The 21,473-nt window shown below is 42.3% G+C and overlaps 1 protein-coding gene across 1 annotated transcript in view; it reads left to right on the top strand.

The window, feature by feature from the left end:
* Nucleotides 1–21,473, top strand: part of trappc9 (trafficking protein particle complex subunit 9) — a 203,413-nt gene that overhangs the window by 5,385 nt on the left and 176,555 nt on the right. The window contains exons 5-10 of the mRNA XM_080532446.1: nucleotides 7,898–8,019; nucleotides 9,428–9,553; nucleotides 10,035–10,251; nucleotides 12,734–12,877; nucleotides 18,903–19,029; nucleotides 19,999–20,144. Of these exons, the coding sequence (XP_080388572.1) occupies nucleotides 7,898–8,019; nucleotides 9,428–9,553; nucleotides 10,035–10,251; nucleotides 12,734–12,877; nucleotides 18,903–19,029; nucleotides 19,999–20,144 (882 nt within the window). The remainder of the gene's footprint in view (nucleotides 1–7,897; nucleotides 8,020–9,427; nucleotides 9,554–10,034; nucleotides 10,252–12,733; nucleotides 12,878–18,902; nucleotides 19,030–19,998; nucleotides 20,145–21,473) is intronic.

The following is a 21,473-nucleotide window of genomic DNA, read 5'->3' as shown; positions in this document are numbered from 1 at the left end:
GCCTGTGGCCTTCTGTGTTCTGTGTGTGTTTGGTGTCATGCTCCTTGTGACAACCCCCCCCCTGCACTACATCTGATTCCAGTGTTTGATTTGACAACCGCTCAAATCAAAACGGATGTCTTTTTTCTACCGTAGCAGGTATTGTTTTCCTGTGATCTTGCAAGCAAGTTTTAGTGTACCGGCTTGCTCACACAGTTCTCTTTTTCAAGCATGTCAATAGTAACGCTTTGACTTATGATCAACCATCTCATTTGACGAACTCTGTATTCATGCCTATAACCTATTTGATTGATTATACATGTGATTGAGTTGAAGTTACTCTACACATGATGCACCAGAAGGTGGCAATGTTGCCATTGATATACAACACTCTTGAGGCAGTAAAGCTGTTCCAGTCCAGTTTAACTGTAGTTGAAATGTAGTTGTAGTTGAAATGCCTCAAGTTGAAATGTTTACCTACCTCTCAATATGTTGCATAAAGGAAAGAAGTGAGGAATTTCACATTATTCTATTTTATGGAATGTTTTTCTTTTTTTTTACGCAAAAGTATTCATGTGGCATGCTTGGTTGTGGAAGTGTAACATGTTACCCATTTGGCTGCAATGGAAATGTGCAATGCAGTATCTCATTACTCTCATGCTGTGTCATAGTGACAGCACTACGTTGTTGCTATGGGCCCAGGGCTGTTGCTAGGCAATGTACTCTCAATCGAAATTTGTATTCTAATCAGATTGGTCGAGAGATGCTACTGGTACTCGCAATCGTTTGTGAAACATTTCAATTGAAATCCAAACTGAGTGCACAAGATCAGCCTTAACACACATTTTAATCACATAACTGAAATAACATTAAACAGTAAGGAAAACGTATCACTAAGGACACCACATCGTCTTGTTTATACATTTTCGAGATTTCTATATTCCCTCTTTCTCAAACAGTGTACAGTGGCCAATCAATTTAAAAGCCCTCTATTTGAGACAACCTCATGTAAGAGGAGGATGATGTACATATTGTGTGCTAGTGTATTTGCATTTCAAAGATGAATGCATGGCAGTCATTTGTCATGTTGGTGTTTATTGTATGTTAAAACTAGAGAATGGAGTCTAATGGAGACTATTGACAAATGCCTATGTACCTGTAATCATAGTGGCATTTTAGCATACTTAGGGCTCTAAATGTCTTCTGCTAACAGTGGTCGCTCAGCACTTAAACCATGTGCCAAGAATTTGGTAATTTGGTGTCACCACAAAGTGCGTCTGCATTGACAAACACAAATTTAGCACCAATATAGGCGGGTCAGTGAATGGGAAAATAGACACGTAGACAAATGTTATTTGATCATGACAGTCAGCACACATCCTCTATAAATATGTTGTAGTAGGCAGTGCAGTGTAGTGTAGTGCAAATTGGTATATAGTGTATATTTTCACATAACAAAGTTCGGTAAGATATTTTCCTAAAACATTGAATAACCAATGTTGTATATACAGTAGATCACCTCTGCTTTCTGTGCCAAATACTAATTAAGTCATGGAACCATGCATGTCTTTGATACAGGCCTGCTGGTAGCGGCAAGGCAAGTTCATTTGTATAGCACATTTCATACAACAGGGGCAATTCAAAGTGCTTTACATATAGCATTAAAAGAAATACAGAAAAGGAAGGATAGTAAGAAAAAATAAAAATAGAAATAAAAATGGCAAGAATAGATACATTTAACATAATAATAGTAAGACCAAAATCCATTCCCATAAAACACAATTTAGGTTCCACTGCCTTAATAAAATAAGGTCTTAATCCCCTCGGTGCAACAAGGTTCCAATCCCCTAAAACACAATTTAGGTTCCCTTTAAATTAATCACATGACACACAGGTCACATGACACATCACAGGTCACATGACACACACAGGTCAGACAAGTCACATGACACACAGGTCACATGACACACACAGGTCAGACAAGTCGCATGACACACAGGTCACATGACACATCACAGGTCAGATGACACACAGGTCACATGACACATCACAGGTCAGATGACACACATGGGTCAGACACATGGGGTGAATCCCAATTCACCACTCTGGCTCCGTTTTCACCCCTAATCTCCGTTTTGCGCGTTCACGTGTAGCCGTACTGGCGTCCCAATTCATTACTCATTTAGGGTTAGGGTTAGGATTAGGTTTAGGGTTGGCTCCGTTCTGAGAAAATCTTGATCCTCGTTCGATTCGGAGCCATGAGACTCCCATCCGGCATGCATTGCGAAACATCTACAGAAATGTTCTTTTCGCTCTCGTAATACGGAAGCGAGCCTGAAATGTCATTTACTTTTTCTGGAATTACTTGTAATTAAAGACTTGAAAAATTATGATAACCATCGTATTATCTTAGTTCAATGTCATTACAATGCATTATAGACCTTTTATTTATAACAAGCATAACCAAAATATCGCTTTTATGTCGGTGCTGTGTCTAACGTTACAGTAACGCAACGCTGCGTGACAGTCGAGCATTTCAGAGATGTACAATCATAAATCAATTATTACCTGTGGCGTTTGACAGCGGATGATGGTACACATATGTAAAGTTATCTATCAAACGTTCGTCTGACTTGTACATGATGCGCATTTTGATCTATTTCCACCCGCAATCTAATCCGAGCAGTTGTTATTAGGTAATATTATTAATGGGTTGTATCATTCATTTAAATGCATTATAGACCTTTTCTTTATAACAAGCACAACAACAACAAAACGTTATTATGCCGATGTGCTGTGTGTCTAACGTTACAAGCTGATTTGTGCGTGACAGCCGCGCATTGACATATTTCCATGTCTGATGTCTAATGTCTGATGTACTAATGTCATTTCAATGCATTATAGACCTTTTCTTTATAACAAGCATAACAAAAGAAATCGCTGTTATGCCGAGGTGCTTAACATAGAAAGTTCCACAGTCCAGCGCGCTTGGGACAGCGGGCAGGACACCGGAGCGCGTTTGTCACAGGCTGACGCTGCCCCGGCGTCAGCCTTCCCAATAGAAATAAATCGGTGCGCGATTCACATTTCAGAGATGTACAATCATGTTTATTTAGAAATAAATTATTACCTGTGGTGTTTGACAGCATGATAGGCGTGAATTCCCCCCCTTGGTGGTATATGACGCTATAGTTGTTATTATACCAAAACAACCATCAATCTAATCCGAGCAGTTGTTATTATGTACTATTATATATGTAGTTAACTAATGCAGTGGACAGCGGCTGTTTCTCCAGCGTTCCTGTCACATCGGATTTCGTAACGTCATAAAATTAAATCTGTAAGTCATGCATCTTTCCATGTTTCCCTTTGATGGCATATGACGCCGTAAATGTAACTAAAGTTCAGCCTCGAAGTTGTTGCACTGTTGTCCTAAATCAGTGCAGACTGGCAGGGTAGGAGCACAGGTTTCATACAGGTTAGAGCTTATTCTGTCATGGTCTGATAATGAAGCATTGTTCTTTTTTATTTGATGACTTGTTTGATCGATTGATAGCGTTCAAGTTCATTCAAGTTGTGAATGAATCGCGAGCGTCAATGCTTTTCTACGATACTACGTGTAATGTCACTTGGACATAGAATAATAAGACACTTGAGTCTGGGTTCAACAAAGGTATAACCAGTTTACTTCGGTTCTCTCGACACCTGTCAGTCACCTAGTGGTATCAGTGGCGGGCGGTGCATTTCACACCTAGGCCTTCAGTGATGTCCTACCTGAATTATTCCACCTCTTAATACCATCATTATGACGCCATGGCTCTAGAAACTATACATTTAGACAGAAACGCAGTATAACCGGGCGTTGCCATTGTTATTATAGCGGCACCTTGTCTGGGTGTATTCAATTCATTGCATGAAAACGAAAGCGTCAGTTATTTCCCGAACTTTGCGGTCTGTCGATCTCGATAGGAGAACCGTTTCGAGGTTCCATTTAAGGATGGTTATCTTCCTCGTGTTCATACGGTCACGGGGGTGTGTCGTTTTCCATGGTAGCAGCCCGGGAAGTGGTTAGAAGATCGCATTGAAGCCCCACTTACTCACACAACTGAGCCAGGCAACACAACACACATATCTATGGACCCCAGGGTCGCTCCGTATGTCTACATCTCTTGCAGAAAACATTAAATGCTTTGTACTCACCAAAACAACTGAATATTTGAACACAAAATCCATCCTCCTTTCTTTCCTCAAGAAGACTTCAATGTCTCTGTTGTACAGTTGATCAGTTCCACCAATAAGTCATTTTCTACATGGATAGCGTCGCTAACGTCGGGGTCGGCCGTTCTCTTCTGATTATGTCTACTTTTCTTAGAAGGTTCTTCTTTGTTGTTATAATATCTGCCACCAAATCTACCTCTTCTCCTCCTTCAGCCATTGTGGCTGCTTGTAGGCTCCGCCTCCCAATAGTTTGTATCCAATCAAAAGACGTGCAGTTGCTGATCAGGTGCTCCGCCATCCAGCAGGCCCCTTCGTCGGATTTGCTTGGATTTGCTCGCCAACTCGAGATCTGACTACGGCACGCCACAGTTCTTTTCTCGTTCACTTTAAATTACAATCTGTACTCGCGCCACTGTTGAATCTGCAGGCGGGCAGATTTCTTGGTACCCTGGCAACACATTATGGCTGAAATATGATTGGATAAAAGCTAAAGGCCAGCCCTCCAAATGTCTGGAAGCAGCGCAACCAAGAGGAAAGCTATGAAATGAAGAGAATAGACTACGGGAATAATTTAATACATATTTGTAGAAAAAATATATCAAAATTAAATGTATATTCTGGTTATGTTTAGGCCAGCAGAGAAGGCCTTGCTGGCCCTGACGGCACACCACTGAGTGGTATATCATGAACTCTCTCTAAGGCGCATGTCTGTCCTGACTATGAATTAACCCATTAATTACACTACGGATGACGTATTAGGGTTGTCCCATGAAGGGTTGTCCCATTTCCCCCGGGGAACCACTACGGCTCTGGCTCCAAAACGAGTGACTCCAAAACGAGTGACTCCAAAACGAGCCGAAGTGGTAAAAAAGAGAATCGGGATTGGGCCATGGCATATAGCTTAGATTTAGGGTTTGGGCCTGTTTGATTTCTTCAGGGCGTTTGTTCCAGGAGCATGCGGCAGCGTGACTGAAAGCTGCTGCGCCGTGTTTTGTTTTCACTCTTGGAATGATTAGTTGATTAGTCTCAGCTGACCTTAGGGGCCTTGCGGGAATATAGGGTGGGAGGAGATCTCATATGTATTTTGGTCCAAGACCATTTTGTGATTTGTATGCAATTAGGAGTACTTTGAATTCAATTCTCTGAGAGACTGGTAGCCAGTGTATGGATCTCAGGATTGGTGTAATGTGTTCAAAGTTCTTTGTTTTTGTTAGGACCCTAGCAGCAGCGTTTTGGATGAGCTGCAGCTTACGAACAGCCTCTTTAGATAGGCCTGTTAGTAGACCATTACAGTAATCAAGTCTACTCGAAACAAATGGATGGATGAGTTTTTCAAGATCTTGTTTGGACATGAAACCTCTCATTCTTGTTATGTTTTTCAGGTGATAGTAGGCTGATTTAGTTATTGAGTTCATGTGGCTGTTGAAGTTTAGATCTGAGTCTAGAATTACAACAAGATTTCTGACCTGTATTTTAGTTTGAAAAGAGAGAGAGAATCAAGTTTTTCACTGACTTTCGATCTTTTCTCAGGTGCACAAAATACAATTATCTCTGTTTTGTCTTTGGTCAATTGGAGGACGTTTTGTGTCATCCAGGTGTTTATTTGTTCAATGCAATTACAGAGATTGTCAATGGGACTATAGTCGTTTTGTGAGAGGGCTATGTCGATTTGAGTATCATCCGCATAGTTGTGGTAGGCAATTTTGTTCTTCTTTATGATGTGTCCCAATGGAAGCATGTAGAGATTGATTAGGTAATGGTAGCAAGGCCAGTAGCAAGGCCCAACTAGAATTATTGTACACTGTAGATTATATGAAAATATGCATACCTACTTCATAGAAAATACATAATTATTCATAGATAGCCTTTATGCACAAACAAAAAATAGTCATCATCATCCTGAAAGTTGGCATTCAATTTAAAATCCATGGTCATATTGCGAGGGTAAAATAATATAAACTGGCATAGGCCTCTGTAAGTGGTAGGTGATTATGGGCATGGCCGGGGTTGTGAAAGATAAAGGAGAATTGCTTATTTATTTAGCTGATGCAAATGATAACAACACATGAGAAAAGTCGGAACAGGTTCACATCACTATAGGCTTGTAGAGTGCTTATGATATCATAGACATCACTGTAGGCTTGTAGAGTGCTTATGATATCATAGACACTTCAGCATGTGGTATAACTGAGAGTATGGTCATTTTATTTGTCAAAAGATTATCCGTTCTGAAATTCCGATTGGACATCATCATCATTCAATTAGAGACCTGGGGCCTCATTTATAAAGCTTAAACATTTGGGGATTTATGAAAAAGGAACTTGGCGTGAAACTGTGTGCACCTCTACTCACACTTGGACCCATGCGTGCGCACGCATAGAAACTGAAGAAATTAGCAACTGTGACTCCGCTGGCAGAAGGATGAAACTTTAGAAACACTTTGAAATGGACCATTTCCACCAACATAAATCGAAATATTACCTCTCACATATTGTATATGAAGGAGTGCACACAAAGAATATACGTACGTGCACACTGCACATATCCTATTCGCCCTTGTCCTGTACGCATCACAATGTACATATATCTTTACTGTGCGTATCATATTGATATTCATGCAAATATATTTACTTTTTACATTCATATTCATTGCACATAGCGCAAGGCTGGACATGAACAAGTTGACCACCGTCCGCATTGACTTCAGTAATGTACGTCTTCATAAGGGTAACGTTCCCGATAAGTACAATGATTGCAATATCCATACATTGAAGAACCTGAACAAGCTCACTGTAGACAATTAACTATCATCCCCAAGCACACCCCATGTATACGGACTACAAAAACTTTAAACGCACAGCCACTTTATTACTGAACTATCTATTATTACTAGTTGCATCATTAGTGTATCCTGTCTTAGCTGTAATATTGTCACCTTTATCTTGTATTATGCCTATTACCTTATGTCTTATGCTGCAATGTTAGGAACCGAAGCCTAAGAATTTTACTTTCTTACACTCGTGATGAACTGGGTTTCTTTGTCTTAGTACTTGTCAATGTCAATAAGGTTGAATCTAAACTAATCTAACAAACAAAACATGATTTAGGATAATAAATACAAAGGGAGATATTTGTTTTTGCAAAACAACCCCTCAAATATGTTGTACAGTTTAATCGTGAATCATATTTAATTTGATCTGTAATTATTAAACAATACTCATATGTTATGAAATTCTGGCGTATGCATTGGTCCGAGTGTGCGTAGAGGTGCGCACAGTTTCACGCCAAGTTCGTTTTTTATGAATCCCAAAAATGCAGGAAAATGTGCGTACGCACGTTTTTGGGCGTGCGCAAGCTTTATAAATGAGGCCCCTGCCCTCCACTTCTATGCTAACTGAAACTTTGCTGAACGAAATTACTAATTTGTCAACCAAAACAGTTGTCAACTTTGTGTTGCGCAGCACTCTTTAGCAGAAGCAAATTGGAGTTCTGTAATTATTATCGCGAACTTGACCATGTGCATGGTGTCCTGATTAGTGAAACAAATGTTGTAACTTTGTCATCTCTCAATATTCTCACTCTTTTCCCCCCTCTCCTTTTCGGCTGGCAGCAGAGCAGATTGGTGGATGGGTCTGACATTGACACTCCTGGTGTCATTAATGACAAACTTCATTAATATTTTTTACTTTCATGCGTGCAGGTGCCCTCACGGCCAATGGGATCAGTGCCGACACAAGCAGTGAGATTGGACGCGCCAAGAACTGCCTCAGCCCTGAGGATATCATAGAGAAATACAAGGAAGCCATCTCCTACTATGGCAAGGTATTGAACAAGAGCATTCTGTACCATGGATGAAGGACTGTAACTATGAATGTAGTGGACGGTTAACGCAAGTAGAAACAAGTTACATACCTTCTTTTTTTTGGGGGGGGGGATAGCGTTTACTCACCTTTTCCAAGAATATGCAGATTTGTTCACCGCGTCCAGCGTTTTCTCCAGGTCCAGCATTTACTCACTTTAAGATTATGCTTTTTGGTTCACAGAACAAACCCACCTGGGATTTGGAATGCAGAGTAACACATCTTGATCCTCATACCAAGCATTTGAATACAGTTGTAGTTATGCTTTTATTTCCTCTGTAAAACATATTAGAAACATATTTCCAGTATTTAGGTGGATGACCTAGAATTTTATTTAAAGCCAAAGCAACTATCCTTAATCTATCATCAGAAGTCCAATGGTCCAACACCACTCTGTTTGTAGACCAACATTGATATTGTAGACACTGGATTCAACGCGTCAGTGTTCAGTCAGCAATCATGAATATGTCCAATAGGGGGCAGTAGTTCATTTTGTATTTTAGATGGTTTAGAGTTGCAAAGAGGCTATGTGGCTGTGCTTGGGTCAGGTGTAAACAAACTCGTATGTGCTGACTGCAGCTGAATATCTGAGTGCATGCAGTCTGAGTGAAGGGTCAAATATGGAGAACTGGAGTGATGTCACTTGGGTGTTTTGAGAGGCTGCTAACTCCATTTGTTGCAGTGTCAACCCCACTAAAACATCTGAGCACCACTGTCATCAAGGCTGGAACTATTCACTCAGTTGCATTGCTAATTAGTTGACTATCATCCAACACAACCAAACACATGTATTCTCTAACAAAATCAAACAAGGCACCCAAAAAGTCTTCAGGAAACAAAACAAGTGTACTGTCCTACCATTCATGAGCGCCGTAGTGCTTTATCTCTATTATTATAATTGCCTTTTGCATTGACCTCCCTTGGCTCCTTTACCTGTAGCTAGTTCATTCAAAATTAAATTAGATCTCGACAAAGGTCCATTCAGATATTAATTGAATTTTAATAAGGTGACAATGGGGGTAAGGAGGGGGGTGGTATAAAACATGCACCATATGTCTCAGAGTCACAGCCCTTCACTACCTCTTAGGTCCCTCCGTTCTCCTTCAATAGGACTGCTTCTCAGGGAGAACCCGGGATTCCCTGGAAAACCGTGTTGCAATTAGGTGTCCGAAGATCCAAATCATCACGTGCATTGTGCAGTACAACATTGTGCAGAAAAGAGAAGACGTGACTGATGAGTGTGGTCATATTATGTTAATGAAAAACCATACCCGGTTATGAAACCCGGGTCGATAAGTTGCGGGCGTCCTCAGTGATTATTCGTTTTTCATTATGCTGAACTGGGCCGTGTGTCCTCTTTTCTCCTCCAGTACAAGAACGCTGGCGTGATCGAGCTGGAGGCATGTGTGAAAGCCGTCAGGGTGCTGGCCATTCAGAAGAGGGCTATGGAGGCTTCAGAGTTCCTACAAAATGCTGTCTACATCAACCTGGGCCAGGTAAGCCCCTACTACATGGTCTACCAACACCCAGGTCCTGGACACACACACACACACACACACACACACACACACACACACACACACCTGTCAATGGAGCGCGACTCTCCATAAGATGAAAATCTAACCGGAGACTCGGTTATGCCACCCACTCCCTGCCCACTGTGCTGTGACAGATCATTTTCATAACCTTTCAAGGTTTTTTTAAATGTTTTAAATCAAATTAAACCCTTATGCATAGAGAGACACTTTCTCTCCCTCCGCTCCCCATGACATCTGAGATTATGGGTCATGCAGAGGTAATTTGGGAAATTGCTCATTACACCACTGATCTGACTGTGTTTTGAGGACTGTGTGTGTAAATGTTAGTATTTAGAGCATAATGTTGTTGCCGTTCATGTGTAATGTACCAGACCACCACCTAGATAGGTATTAAAACCCAGACCCTAATTTTATGTTTCCTCCCATCCTGTCACCTCAGCTTTCAGAGGAAGAGAAGATCCAACGCTACAGCATACTGTCAGAGCTCTACGATCTGATTGGCTTCCACCGCAAGTCTGCCTTCTTCAAGCGCGTGGCAGCCATGCAGTGTGTGGCTCCAACCATCCCAGAGCCTGGCTGGAGGGCCTGCTACAAACTGCTGCTGGAGACCCTGCCTGGCTATAGCCTGTCCCTGGACCCCAAGGACTTCAGCAAAGGTAGTAGTGACTGGTTGAGGTACTGCACCATGGAACTGTGTGTGTGTGTGTGTGTGTGTGTGTGTGTGTGTGTGTGTGTGTGTGTGTGTGTGTGTGTGTATGTACGTATGCACACAAACAAAGCTCACCTTGATATTTACCTGTTTTAGTTTTGCAATCCTAAAAGGGAATGAATAACATTGTCTTGGCTTGTCTGGAGCTCTATTTAAAGTATCTTCTTTCCAAGAGCACTTCTCCAGGGTAAGTATTCAGGGCACGACGTTGTTCAAAAAGAGACCCAATTGATGTGAGCCCTGACCCAGGCTGTTATAAACTCCTAGGTTCTCCATCGCAGGGTCCTCGTGATAAGCTTCTCTGCACCGCAGGCTCTCAAAGCTCACCTAACACACCCACTCCACTGCGAGGGTTTCACAATAAACTAAACCTTTCACAGGGAAAACAAAGAAACAGGTCATCTATATTTTCTCTTGTGATCCTTGTTCAAAGGATATGCTCGTTCAAAGGATACCCTTGAGAGGAGATTTCACAGGGACACTGTTGACCTCTGTAGCCCACTATTCCTCCATGGAACTGCGTGTGGAGAGAGGTAAAAACAATCTTTAGAGGTAAAACGATTGTGTTGTAGTTCGAAGGTTTAAAGCACCTTCTGGGATGCTATTCCCCCCCTCCCCCCAATACCTACTCGAAACAACCAGTGCTACTTATTAACACGAGTGCCTGTTTGAGTATTGATTTCCTATTTTGCAAAAAGAAGCAATATATAAGCAGTATTGCTTTCACTCTGGCTAGCTTTCAACACAGTAACATTCTCACACAGACCAATCTGTTCTGATCCACTCTCACCCCATGTCAATGGATTCCTCCTCATTTCAGGCCATACAGGATTCTCTTAACTTACATGTTTTCAAATAAACCGTTAAGTCTAATTACTAGAATTAAGTAATCATTTAGTCACGATACATAGTAGAGATATGCCGTATAGGCTGTCAATGTCCTTATTGATGCAATGGATTTGTTGTTGACGGACATGTGGATGTCTGCTGTCGGCCTTCTTTCCGGGAGGAGGGTCTCTGGACCTTCCCGTCCTCAGAGGTCTGATGAAAAAGCTCTGTGAGATGATTGCGAGCGCTCCAGCGAGAGGTGTGAGGTGGGGGTTTATCGAGCTGTAAGGAGGGGAGTTGCCCCTGGTGCTAAAGTGGGGAGGAAAACAGAGCTCAATAGTACATTCCAATAGGGGCAGCAATGGCTTGAGAAATTGAAGAGCAAATGGGTTTTTAATTGGCTAGGGAGCCTCTTCACTACTCCTCAATTACCATGGTGAGAGAAAGTGAGTTCCTCTCTCTCTCTCTCTCTCTCTCTCTCTCTCTCTCTCTCTTTGATGCTTTGTCTCTCACTATCTCTCTGTCTCCTTCTATTTCTTAGTCATTTAGAAGGAAACACTGTTTCATCACTACAAGCTCAGGAATTCAGTTGCCCTGCAATGTAATGGCCACATTTATCACATGTAAACAACAGAGGGGAGGACAGTAGTATCAGGCGTCTCCTAGAAAGGAACTGCTAATTCCCCTGTGTCTCTGGTGTCGGCCAGAAAGTACACTGACTTACGATTCAGTCAACACGTGACAGGGCTGTTATTATCGTGGTGGTGTGCTAATTGGATTGGCAGACACCTTCAGTCCCACCTGGAAAGAATACAGCAGATTCACTGGAGAATGCAGAGGAAAAAAAGCAAGCGACAGCCACTGAAAAAGCCCACAGTGTCCTCAGGATTACTGCCCTCCAGATAAGCACTGGTTTCACGTGAAATCACTGGCAGACAGGTGGAACACTGCTATTTTTAGACTGCTTAGCGGTGGAAAAAAATAGCTTATGAAGGATTTGCATTAATAGTTTTTCCGATGACAGTTGGTTGAAATGGATAATATATCACAGAACGCACAGAAAGGCTGATAACTGACAAGCATCTCACGGTCACGATTTGAGCTCACAGAATCAAGTGCATCTCAGCAAACAGTTAAAATGTTTTATTATTTACTGAATGCCATGCCTTTATTTCTCCTCATGTTGTTTCTCTCTCACGGTGAACCAACACTGCCATGTTTGGTATGTGGGGGGAGGCTGGCAATGTTCCAATTTAACAAGACACATTCATGTGTTTCATAACATCCATGTCAGGCTAGGATGCTATTAAGATGTCTTGTGGATCTGTATTTCTGCACAGAGAAAATAATGTGGATGCCATACTGCAGCTTAAGTGTTGATCTGTTATGAGAATGCTTGGATATTAAAAGACGGAGCTTCTAAAAGAGTGAGGGAGAGATTTTCATTCCATTTCAACGATTCTGAACGAACATAACTTTTTACACACTCTTTCTCTCTCTCCCTCCCTTCCTCTCTCTCTGTCTCTCTCTCTCTCTCTCTCTCTCTCTCTCTCTCTCTCTCTCTCTCTCTCTCTCTCTCTCTCTCTCTCTCTCTCTCACAGGTAGCCACTGTGGTTGGGCAGCTGTGCAGATGCGGCTGCTCCATGAGCTGGTGTATGCATCGCGCCGTATGGGCAACCCTGGCCTGTCCGTGCGCCACCTGTCTTTCCTGCTGCAGACGATGCTGGACTTCCTGTCTGACCAAGGTCAGCCCATGCACCCACTGACAGACACTAGCTCATACTGGTTTGGGGAAGATGGGGAGTGTCTTAAAAAGATCTAGATGTTGAATATATTCAAGATCATTTTCTGTATTAGTTGGTATCGACTGTATTTTCCCATGCTTTTATGCTCCAGATTTTAAAATCCGCCCCACAGCCGTCCATGTCCTTGGGACATACAGCATTGTGCCCAGCGGTTTAATGGTGTGTAATGCCCAACCAAGCCAGTCTCAGCTGGTGGGAGTGTGACAGTGTGCTTTGACCAGAAATCCCTTGGACTCAGGAGATACGTGTTCACCTGAGCAGTCGACGCTCCACTGACCACACAATAGTGGCCAATGTAATCCTCTGCTGGAGAGAGAAAGAGAGGAGGGCGGGGGGAGAGAGCCAACAATATTATGAAATATTCAACACTGTCAGCAAGGGACTGGTGCTACACTCAGGGCATGCTCCCATCATCCCAGCGTCCTGAGAGCCTGCCTTGCTGCAGCTCATCCTCCGTCACACTGAAGCAGGAGCAGCTTGTCTATACTCCAGAGACACAAATTGTGAAATGGTATGACTAAGGACATGCTCTCTTACCCCTCTGGGAGAACCTGGACGAGCGTTTTGTGTACGAGCATAAAGTACACTTGATTATTCCGTTTCATCGACGTTGTGCACTGTTATCTACAACATGTTTCTCCCAGCTCAACCGCGTGCTTGGCAAATCGTTTAACAGCACGGAATCCTCTCTAGTTTTAGGGTTTGGTCTGAATGGTGGTTTTCGCAGACTCTCTGTAACGGTCCGTGCACAAATCCCTCCCCTCTGAACTACGGTTGCATGCCCCTCTCCCCCCTCCCTTCTGTCTGCAGTGTGATGTCACAAACAGAGGGAGGTTATTGCAGGCCGCTTTATCCCAGCATGCAGTGGCCCGTCCGGCTAGCCCCCTTGCTGCGTACCCCTGCATGCTTAGAGAGGTGATGTAAGCAGGCACCCAGCCCTGTTCCAGCCTGCTACTGCCTTGAGTAGTTAATTCCCAGCCCTGGCGTGGCGCTGGGCATCAGAGGAGCTGTTTGGGGGACGGTGCTGGGATGTTAGTGGACCCACGCTGGGGTCCTTCCCATGTTCCCCCAGTAGGGTGGAGAGACCAGAAGAGAGAGCTGTGCACCAGTACAGGTGCAGAGAGGCCTGGCCAATGGCCCTGAGAAGCTCACACTCTCCTCAGTAGGAAACCAGGACAACCGACGGTTAGAGTTCTTCAACTGCTTTGAGCCAGGTTCTATGTTGGTGGTACTTGTACTCTCTGCAACGGCAATAACGTTGATTCCAATCTAATCTAAAATCTCAGCCTTATATATATCCATGGTGCTGAAGGATTTATGATATTTGGCTATGTATGTGTGCAGTATTGGACTTTCAATATTTGGTGTGGTTGCTGTTAGGGGAATTAGACCAGCGAGAGAGTCTACGAGTTTAAGTCTTAAAATGCAACCATGTAAAAGGAGCTTCCCATTTAAGCATGCTGTTCATCATTAGTCCCCACATTTTAATGTCACACCAGCTTCCCGCTGGAGCCGAGGCTTTGAATTTGTGGACCGGCTCTTTCAAAGACTGTCTGAGGGTTAGTACCTTTTCAAGTCTCAGTCTGCGACATTAAAAAACATAGCTCAAATGTTTTATTTAAGCCTGCCTTTGGAGCAGTGCAGGAATTGAAGATAGAGCTTAACTGCTTTTGCGTGTGGGTCATGAGAAGGTGTTCATGCGAAGCTTATTACCGCTGTGTCATCCTGCCCGTCCTCATGTCTGTGTCACCTGCCCGTCCTCCCGTCTTAGGAGCCTCAGGACTGCCTGAGGAAAGGAAGAGATTTAAAAAATGTTTACACTAGAAAACAGGGACTATACAGTACAAGGTGGGAGCTTTAATGGGGATGGATGGATAAAGACAGAGATTAAAGACTGAGAAAGAGAGAGAGAGATTGAGAGGGCAGGTACAGTATACAGGACTAAATCAGAGAAAGGAAGCTACGGTCAATATGTTGTAATGGTTGAGCTTTGTGTTTATGCTTTAGACCAGAGGATTACAAGCTCTAATCTATATTGAGTGTGGAACGGTTGTAAAAATTGTGCTTTTATCAGTGCTACTCCTAGCAAAGCTTGTGAAAATGAATAGTGGTCGGTGAAGCATTTTCTCATCAAAGCAGAAATAATAGAAAAAAAAGTCCTATTGTGTACATGTCTATTTTTGGTTCACTATAACCATGTTAATATTGAATCCTCCTCCTGAATTATTAATGGTTAGAATTATCACTCTATAAATCAATGTAATCTTTGATAGTCTCTTTCTCAATTATTTATTACAGTAGGTATTCCCAAATGTCGGCATGCACTCCTACAAGATACATTTTGAACAGTTTATGTCTTCCTGAAATGTCCCCAACAAGTAGCTCCGGTTGTTTGATTTCTGGCAATCCCATCGCGATTAGCAAGAACATAACCTGACGTTGGATGACTCATCCCCTTTTAATATCTATTAGGGGTGTAAAGGTTCACAAAATCTGTTTGATATGTTTGGGAACATATCTCAGTTTGGGACATATCTCTGGGTTTGGGGTCTCGGTATTCTCAACCACAGAGAATGGAAGCATATCCGTGTATAAAACGTATTTGAAATTGATGACAACATTGGGTGCACATAGGCTCAAGTTGTTTAGCATAGGATTAGCATACAATGTTTTTTCAGCCTTGAGGCATATAACGGCCCTATAGCGTTTAAAAAAAAAAGACTGAACAAGGTCCCCGTACTGACCAGTTCAGTCCCAAAACTGTACCGTTACACCCCTACTATGTATGAAAGTAGTTAGTGTTACTACGTAACATTGCACAATGCTCTGTTTTCTGAACCAAACATTTTCAGGTCAATTAGGCACCTGGCCTAACCTACTGTAACTTTTTTTGTTTTGTTTTTCCGAAAAAAAATTACGGGGACATTCCCCTTGGAGTAACTGAGGGCTAAGTGCCTTACTCAAGGGCACGCTAGTGGTGGTGTTTCAGGCGGGATTTGAACTCACAACCTTCCGATTACGTTATGGTAGATGCTAAGTGGGATCCTTGGGACGACCCTACCCTAAACCCTAACCCTAACTTCAACCCTTATCTCAACTTGAATGGGGTGACGTCAGACATTGGTCGTCCCAAGCACTGACATTGCTCTGCTATTATTAGCACCATCATTCGGATTGTGATAGTGTTCTCTCTTATTTTCAAGTGTCTGAAGCTTCCAACATCTTGGTTGAAATTTGTTGAATGACTCAATTCCACAGATATTTTTTTAAAGAGAGGTTGCAAGGGCACTGGATGGGACTGACTCCTGCCGGGGGATTTTGCTTGTATACTTCAGGTTTGTGGCTAGCTCAGTATCAACTTGTTGAAGGAGTTGCTGAAAGCACGAGGCATCCCCAGACTCCCTCCTTGTTTAGTTCGAGTTTCAGAGTCTCAAAAATGGCCACTCATTCCATTTCAGTCCACAGCAGTAAACATACATTTTCGGTGACATTCTCCAGCCATCATTCAGCTTTCTAGCACAGTAGTCTGTCTAGTGTCTCGTACAATTATGGCTTCGCTCACAATATGTCATTTCAGTTGCAGTTGACTTCAGGTTGAAACACCCCCCCAATATAAATTATTCATAATTCATTTGACATTCATTTCTGTTTGTATTCTGTCAGCAGTTTTCACATCAAACAAAGATGGGCAGTTAATCTTCAATGACACTGGTTTTATTGAGTCAGTAACACTGTCGAAAGGTATTTGAAGTGCCAGGCTCATTCTTCCCTTGAGTCTTATGTAAAGAGGCAATACAAACGATGTTCAAACATTAAGAAATCCTCAGGGGGTCTCTACCACACAGCACTAGGCTGCTGCTCTGGAAATATTTACATTTTTTGTCAAATGAGTGGGGACCTTGAAAATACTGGAGAATGATTATTGATATCACCGTGGGACCCGTTCCACAGAGACATGTTCAAAGTTGTGGTTACATAGTACCGTAAGTGCATTTATTTTGAGACATTGAATCTGTTCTTGCTTCATTACTATGCCCTAGTAATTTCTATGTACCGGTACATAGTTTTTACAATACAGTTTGTTCTCATTGTTGTTAAGATGTCTGCCGCCACCCACTTCTCACTTTTTGAGTTGATTTAGTTTATTCATGTGGCTGCATGGTTCGATTCACTCATTTATTTAAGCAGGGTGTTCAGAGGTAATGGCAAGAGAAAAGAGAATGTTCACATTTACTTGCCTGGGAGGTTCTAGTGTTGCCTCTGTAACTTCAGATGTATTACTGACTGAGCCCAGCATTGGAAATGCCAGGATTAATTTACTCAGGTCTACCTGTGCACTGCGGTGGCTCATTACTCAGTTTGACAAAGAAGTGGAGGCAGCATTTATTTATAGACTTGCCATTTGTCAGTGCCATTTTTGGCCACAGTCCAGGGGTAAGTATCTATGTTCTGCAGGTTAGATGTGAAAATATTAGGCTAGTTTGTGGCCAGTTTGTGTACTTTTCAAAACTCTAAATGTGTTCACTCTTACAGTCACACAAGACAAAATCGAAAGACAGTATTGACAGCTCATCATCCCAAAAATGAGAATTGATACTGTCTTTGTCCTTCCCAGGTTCTCCTTCAACTCTCTCGATGTGCTACTGTTGGGAGTGTGATTTGCTAAATGAAATGTATTGACACCATGCTGTTTTAGGAATCATTTTGAATCGGTCATGGCAGGGAGGCCATCCACCATTGCTGCATAAAAATAGTACTGTCAAAAGCAATCCTTCAAGCTCTTTCATTACTTTAATAATAGTGTGTATGCTGCATGCAGCATTTTCTTTGTTTGTTTAACAATTATTGCTTAGTCACCTACAACACCCCACTCACAGTCAAAATATGGCTGTACTCATTTTAAATCATTTAGAAAAACAGGTTGACAGTAGGAATGCACCGAATTAAAAATTCTTGGCCGAAGCCGAATTTAAGGAAACATTTGTCCGAACCGAATACGTAGCCTACCGGCAGTTTTTCATTTATTTTTGTACCATTGCATAAATTAAATACATTTTCCTTTTTATTCATGCTTTTCAAAGAAAGAAATTGTGAAAACTTTTATTGATCACTTTTATTGAACATTCCAGCAGACATTAGGCTATACCAACAAAGCACAATAACTGAAAATAAATAAATAAATAACAACAGCATTGCACTGTTTGATCGCGTCATCAAAAAACATCTATTCGGCGGTAAAGCTTCGGTCTTTTCACACATTCGGCTGAATACCGCTATTCGTCCGAATACATTCGGTGGCCGAATCTTCGGTGCATCCCTAGTTGATAGATGTAAAACATTGTTGATGGCAACTGGTGTCTCATCTCATAGTCTCGTTCTATTTCCTGACACTGGACTTGCTCGGTCAGATTAGATTTTATCCTCTCCTCGGAGATCCCTGTGAAATGTTTTGAATCTGAGGTTGTGTTTTATTTATTTATTTATTTGGTAGGAATTGTCTGCCTGATGGTCTTGACTGTGTTCCATCTGTCTATGCAGCTCAATCTCATGTGTAATGATTTGCTGTTGTCTGGGCAGTGGTGCAGCATATAACCAAGGAGTATCCCATCCAGGAGACTGGTTGGAGTGTGTATCTCTCAGTCCACCACCTCCCATCACCCTTCCCTCCCTCCCTCCCTCCCTGGTGGTTTGAAGCTGAGGAGTAATTCAAACAGGCGTGTTTGTATGCGAAAAAAAAGCAGCCTGACGCTGAGAGTGATGATACAGCACGACCGTAAACATTTTTATTGATTGCGCAATAAAACTGTCAGTGTCTTACCTGAAGGCTGGGGTTAAGCTCGGCCTGAGCTGGTCATAAGAGACACACCAGATGATCCACAAGTGGGAGATAATGAGCAATAAGTCTGGACACCACTTGGGTGCTTTACATTCTTAACACTCTACTACTGATCCTATGTGTCCACAGAGAAGAAAGAGGTGACCCAGAGTCTGGAGAACTACACCTCCAAATGCCCAGGTGGAATGGAGATCATCACACTGCCTGATGGAATGAAGCTCCCACCTGTGCCGTTCACAAAGTTACCCATCATCCGGTAGGTCTGTGATTAGCCAGCAGTGTCTTGCTGTCTGGTTTATGTACAGTTGGCTTCTGATTGGTCTCATAAAGGTAGACATGAGCTCATCGTAGGTGACTTTGATGGCTGCTACAGTGCGTGGAGTGAGTGATTAATCAATTGACATATTTCCTCTCCACAATGTCGGGTAACTTTGATGGTGCAATACTGATTGAAATGTAATCTTCTCACTCTGTCCCAGGTAATCATATCGAGTTATAGTTGTTTGAGATCTAAGTGGACATTTTATATGACAGTATGATATAGCCCCTGCTTGTAAATGTATTTGTGTGAAATATTACTCATTTGCTTTTCAGTGAAGTCTATCATGAAACGATCACCATTAAATGGCTTGGCTTGCCTGGGGCTTTGTTGCTTTGGCTCCAAAACACGAAACACGGAAGGTTGTCAGTGAAGGAATCCATAAATTACTTCTAGTTTCAGTGTCAAAAACGCACTAGGCATATCCTCAAAGTTAATCTGTAAATTAGGTTCACATAACCCCCCACGTAGATTGTCCCCCTGTTTTCTACTTTCTCCTCTGTATCATGGCGGGACAGGTCATTAAGCTGGTTGGGGGTGGGAGGGGTGAGTATACCATCTGTATGTACTGTATACTCCATGAGGGGGAGTGTGTGTCAGGATAGCACTTGCTTATCAGTGGCCAGAGTGTGTGGGTACTGTAGCAGGGGGAGATATATTATGGCTACCCTGAGGTGATAAGTACTCAACTTGCTCCACTCACACCTCACATACCACTGTGTCAGCAGATAGATACGCTGGAATCTCAGGAATCTACTACTCAGGGATTTATGTTCTGCCATCTGATTGGCACAGTCCACATCAGAATCCATCTCATTCTCTCAGGACCTTAATGGATATGGACAGATAAAAATGAACTATTTTCTCTCCCTCCCCCCACCCCCCTTTTTTTTCACACCGAAATAGATCAGTGAAGCTGCTCAATCTGCCTGGCTGCCTCCGCCCCCACAAAGTGAAAGGCCTGCTGGGACAAAACATGTCCACAGCGAGTCCCTTCATCTACTCTCCCATCATCATGCACAACCGTGGAGAGGAGCGCTGCAAGAAGATAGGTACCGGTATAACACTTATATATATAAGTATATAACACACACACACACACACACACACACACACACACACACACACACACACACACACACACACACACACACACACACACACACACACATTACTCCATTCACAATGAATACCTGAAGATTTTGATGATGCCATGCAAAAGGGAAACAGTTTTAGACCTGCTTTATCTTAATTGTAAAGTGTGTTAATGTACTTTAACATCAATGAGAAAATTCACCTCTTAGCATGCTTGACTAACTGCATAATATAACCCAGGCCTGCTTGTAGTGCTCTCTGTAGAGCTGGCTCTTTGTTTCTAAAATACACTTGTTTCCTTGTTAAGGAATCTTAAAACCTCTCCCATGTTGGCAGACTCGTGATTATGACAGATGGCTTTTCAGCATGAGTTTGCCCTGGCTTTTCATAGAATTGAGTGAGTGCGAATTCTCTGCTTCCAGCTTATCTCAGCTGCATTGCCAAATCAGATGGATTCAACACAACGGGAGTTAGAAGTTTCTTTTCAAATTGACTGCAACTTTTCTATTCAACCATTCACTTCTTCTTCATCGTTGTGGACCTTTGAGAATAGCAGAGCTCTGCCCACAGTGTGTTGCTGTGGTGGTATGTGCTTAGTATCATGAGTATGAGTTCAAATATCCTTCAAATAAATTGCCATCCTGCATTCCTTATCTACAGAATTTAATTTGTCGTGGATATTGTGTCATGAATAATTACAAACATCTGTGTGTTAAAACGTCAGAGTGAATTGTAGGACAACATCTCTTACACCGGATTTATTTGAGCGAATTCTTCGCTCACTGCAAACAAGATTGACAGTCATGTCTTCACTGGATAAGGAACAAACAAACAAGTCAGGAGGAATAGCAAAACATTAATTTGAATAACTCCTTAATGGGGAAAGTGCTTTCAGTGTGATCAATTATTCATTACTTTTATTTCACCGGGGCCACCTGCCCACACTCTGTCATCCTGCCCTTGTAAACAAGCAATATCATCTTAGCTGCCCCAATTCTGCATTAATGTCCTCTCCTGATACATTCCCAAACTGCCATAGAAAGGGAGATTCGTCACCCAGGGCGAAAGGAGGGAAACACACCAAGGCTATACAGTAGTGAGTCACTCCTAACCCTGGCAGGAAATCTTTGGGGTATAAAAAAACTACAACTCGTTTGAGTGCTGTCAAGGGGTACATCCATTGCAGTGTTTTATGGGATTTATGGGATTCCAGACGTACAATTTAATAAGCTCCAAATGTGTCTGAATGTATGAGCAGCTATGAGATGCTGAGTAAAGATGGCTTT

Source organism: Nansenia antarctica (genome assembly GCF_963989245.1).
Source record: "Nansenia antarctica genome assembly, chromosome: 5".
Lineage (NCBI taxonomy): Eukaryota > Metazoa > Chordata > Actinopteri > Argentiniformes > Microstomatidae > Nansenia > Nansenia antarctica.
The sequence above is the reverse complement of the archived record's forward strand: the minus strand, read 5'-3'. Positions and strand labels throughout refer to the sequence as shown.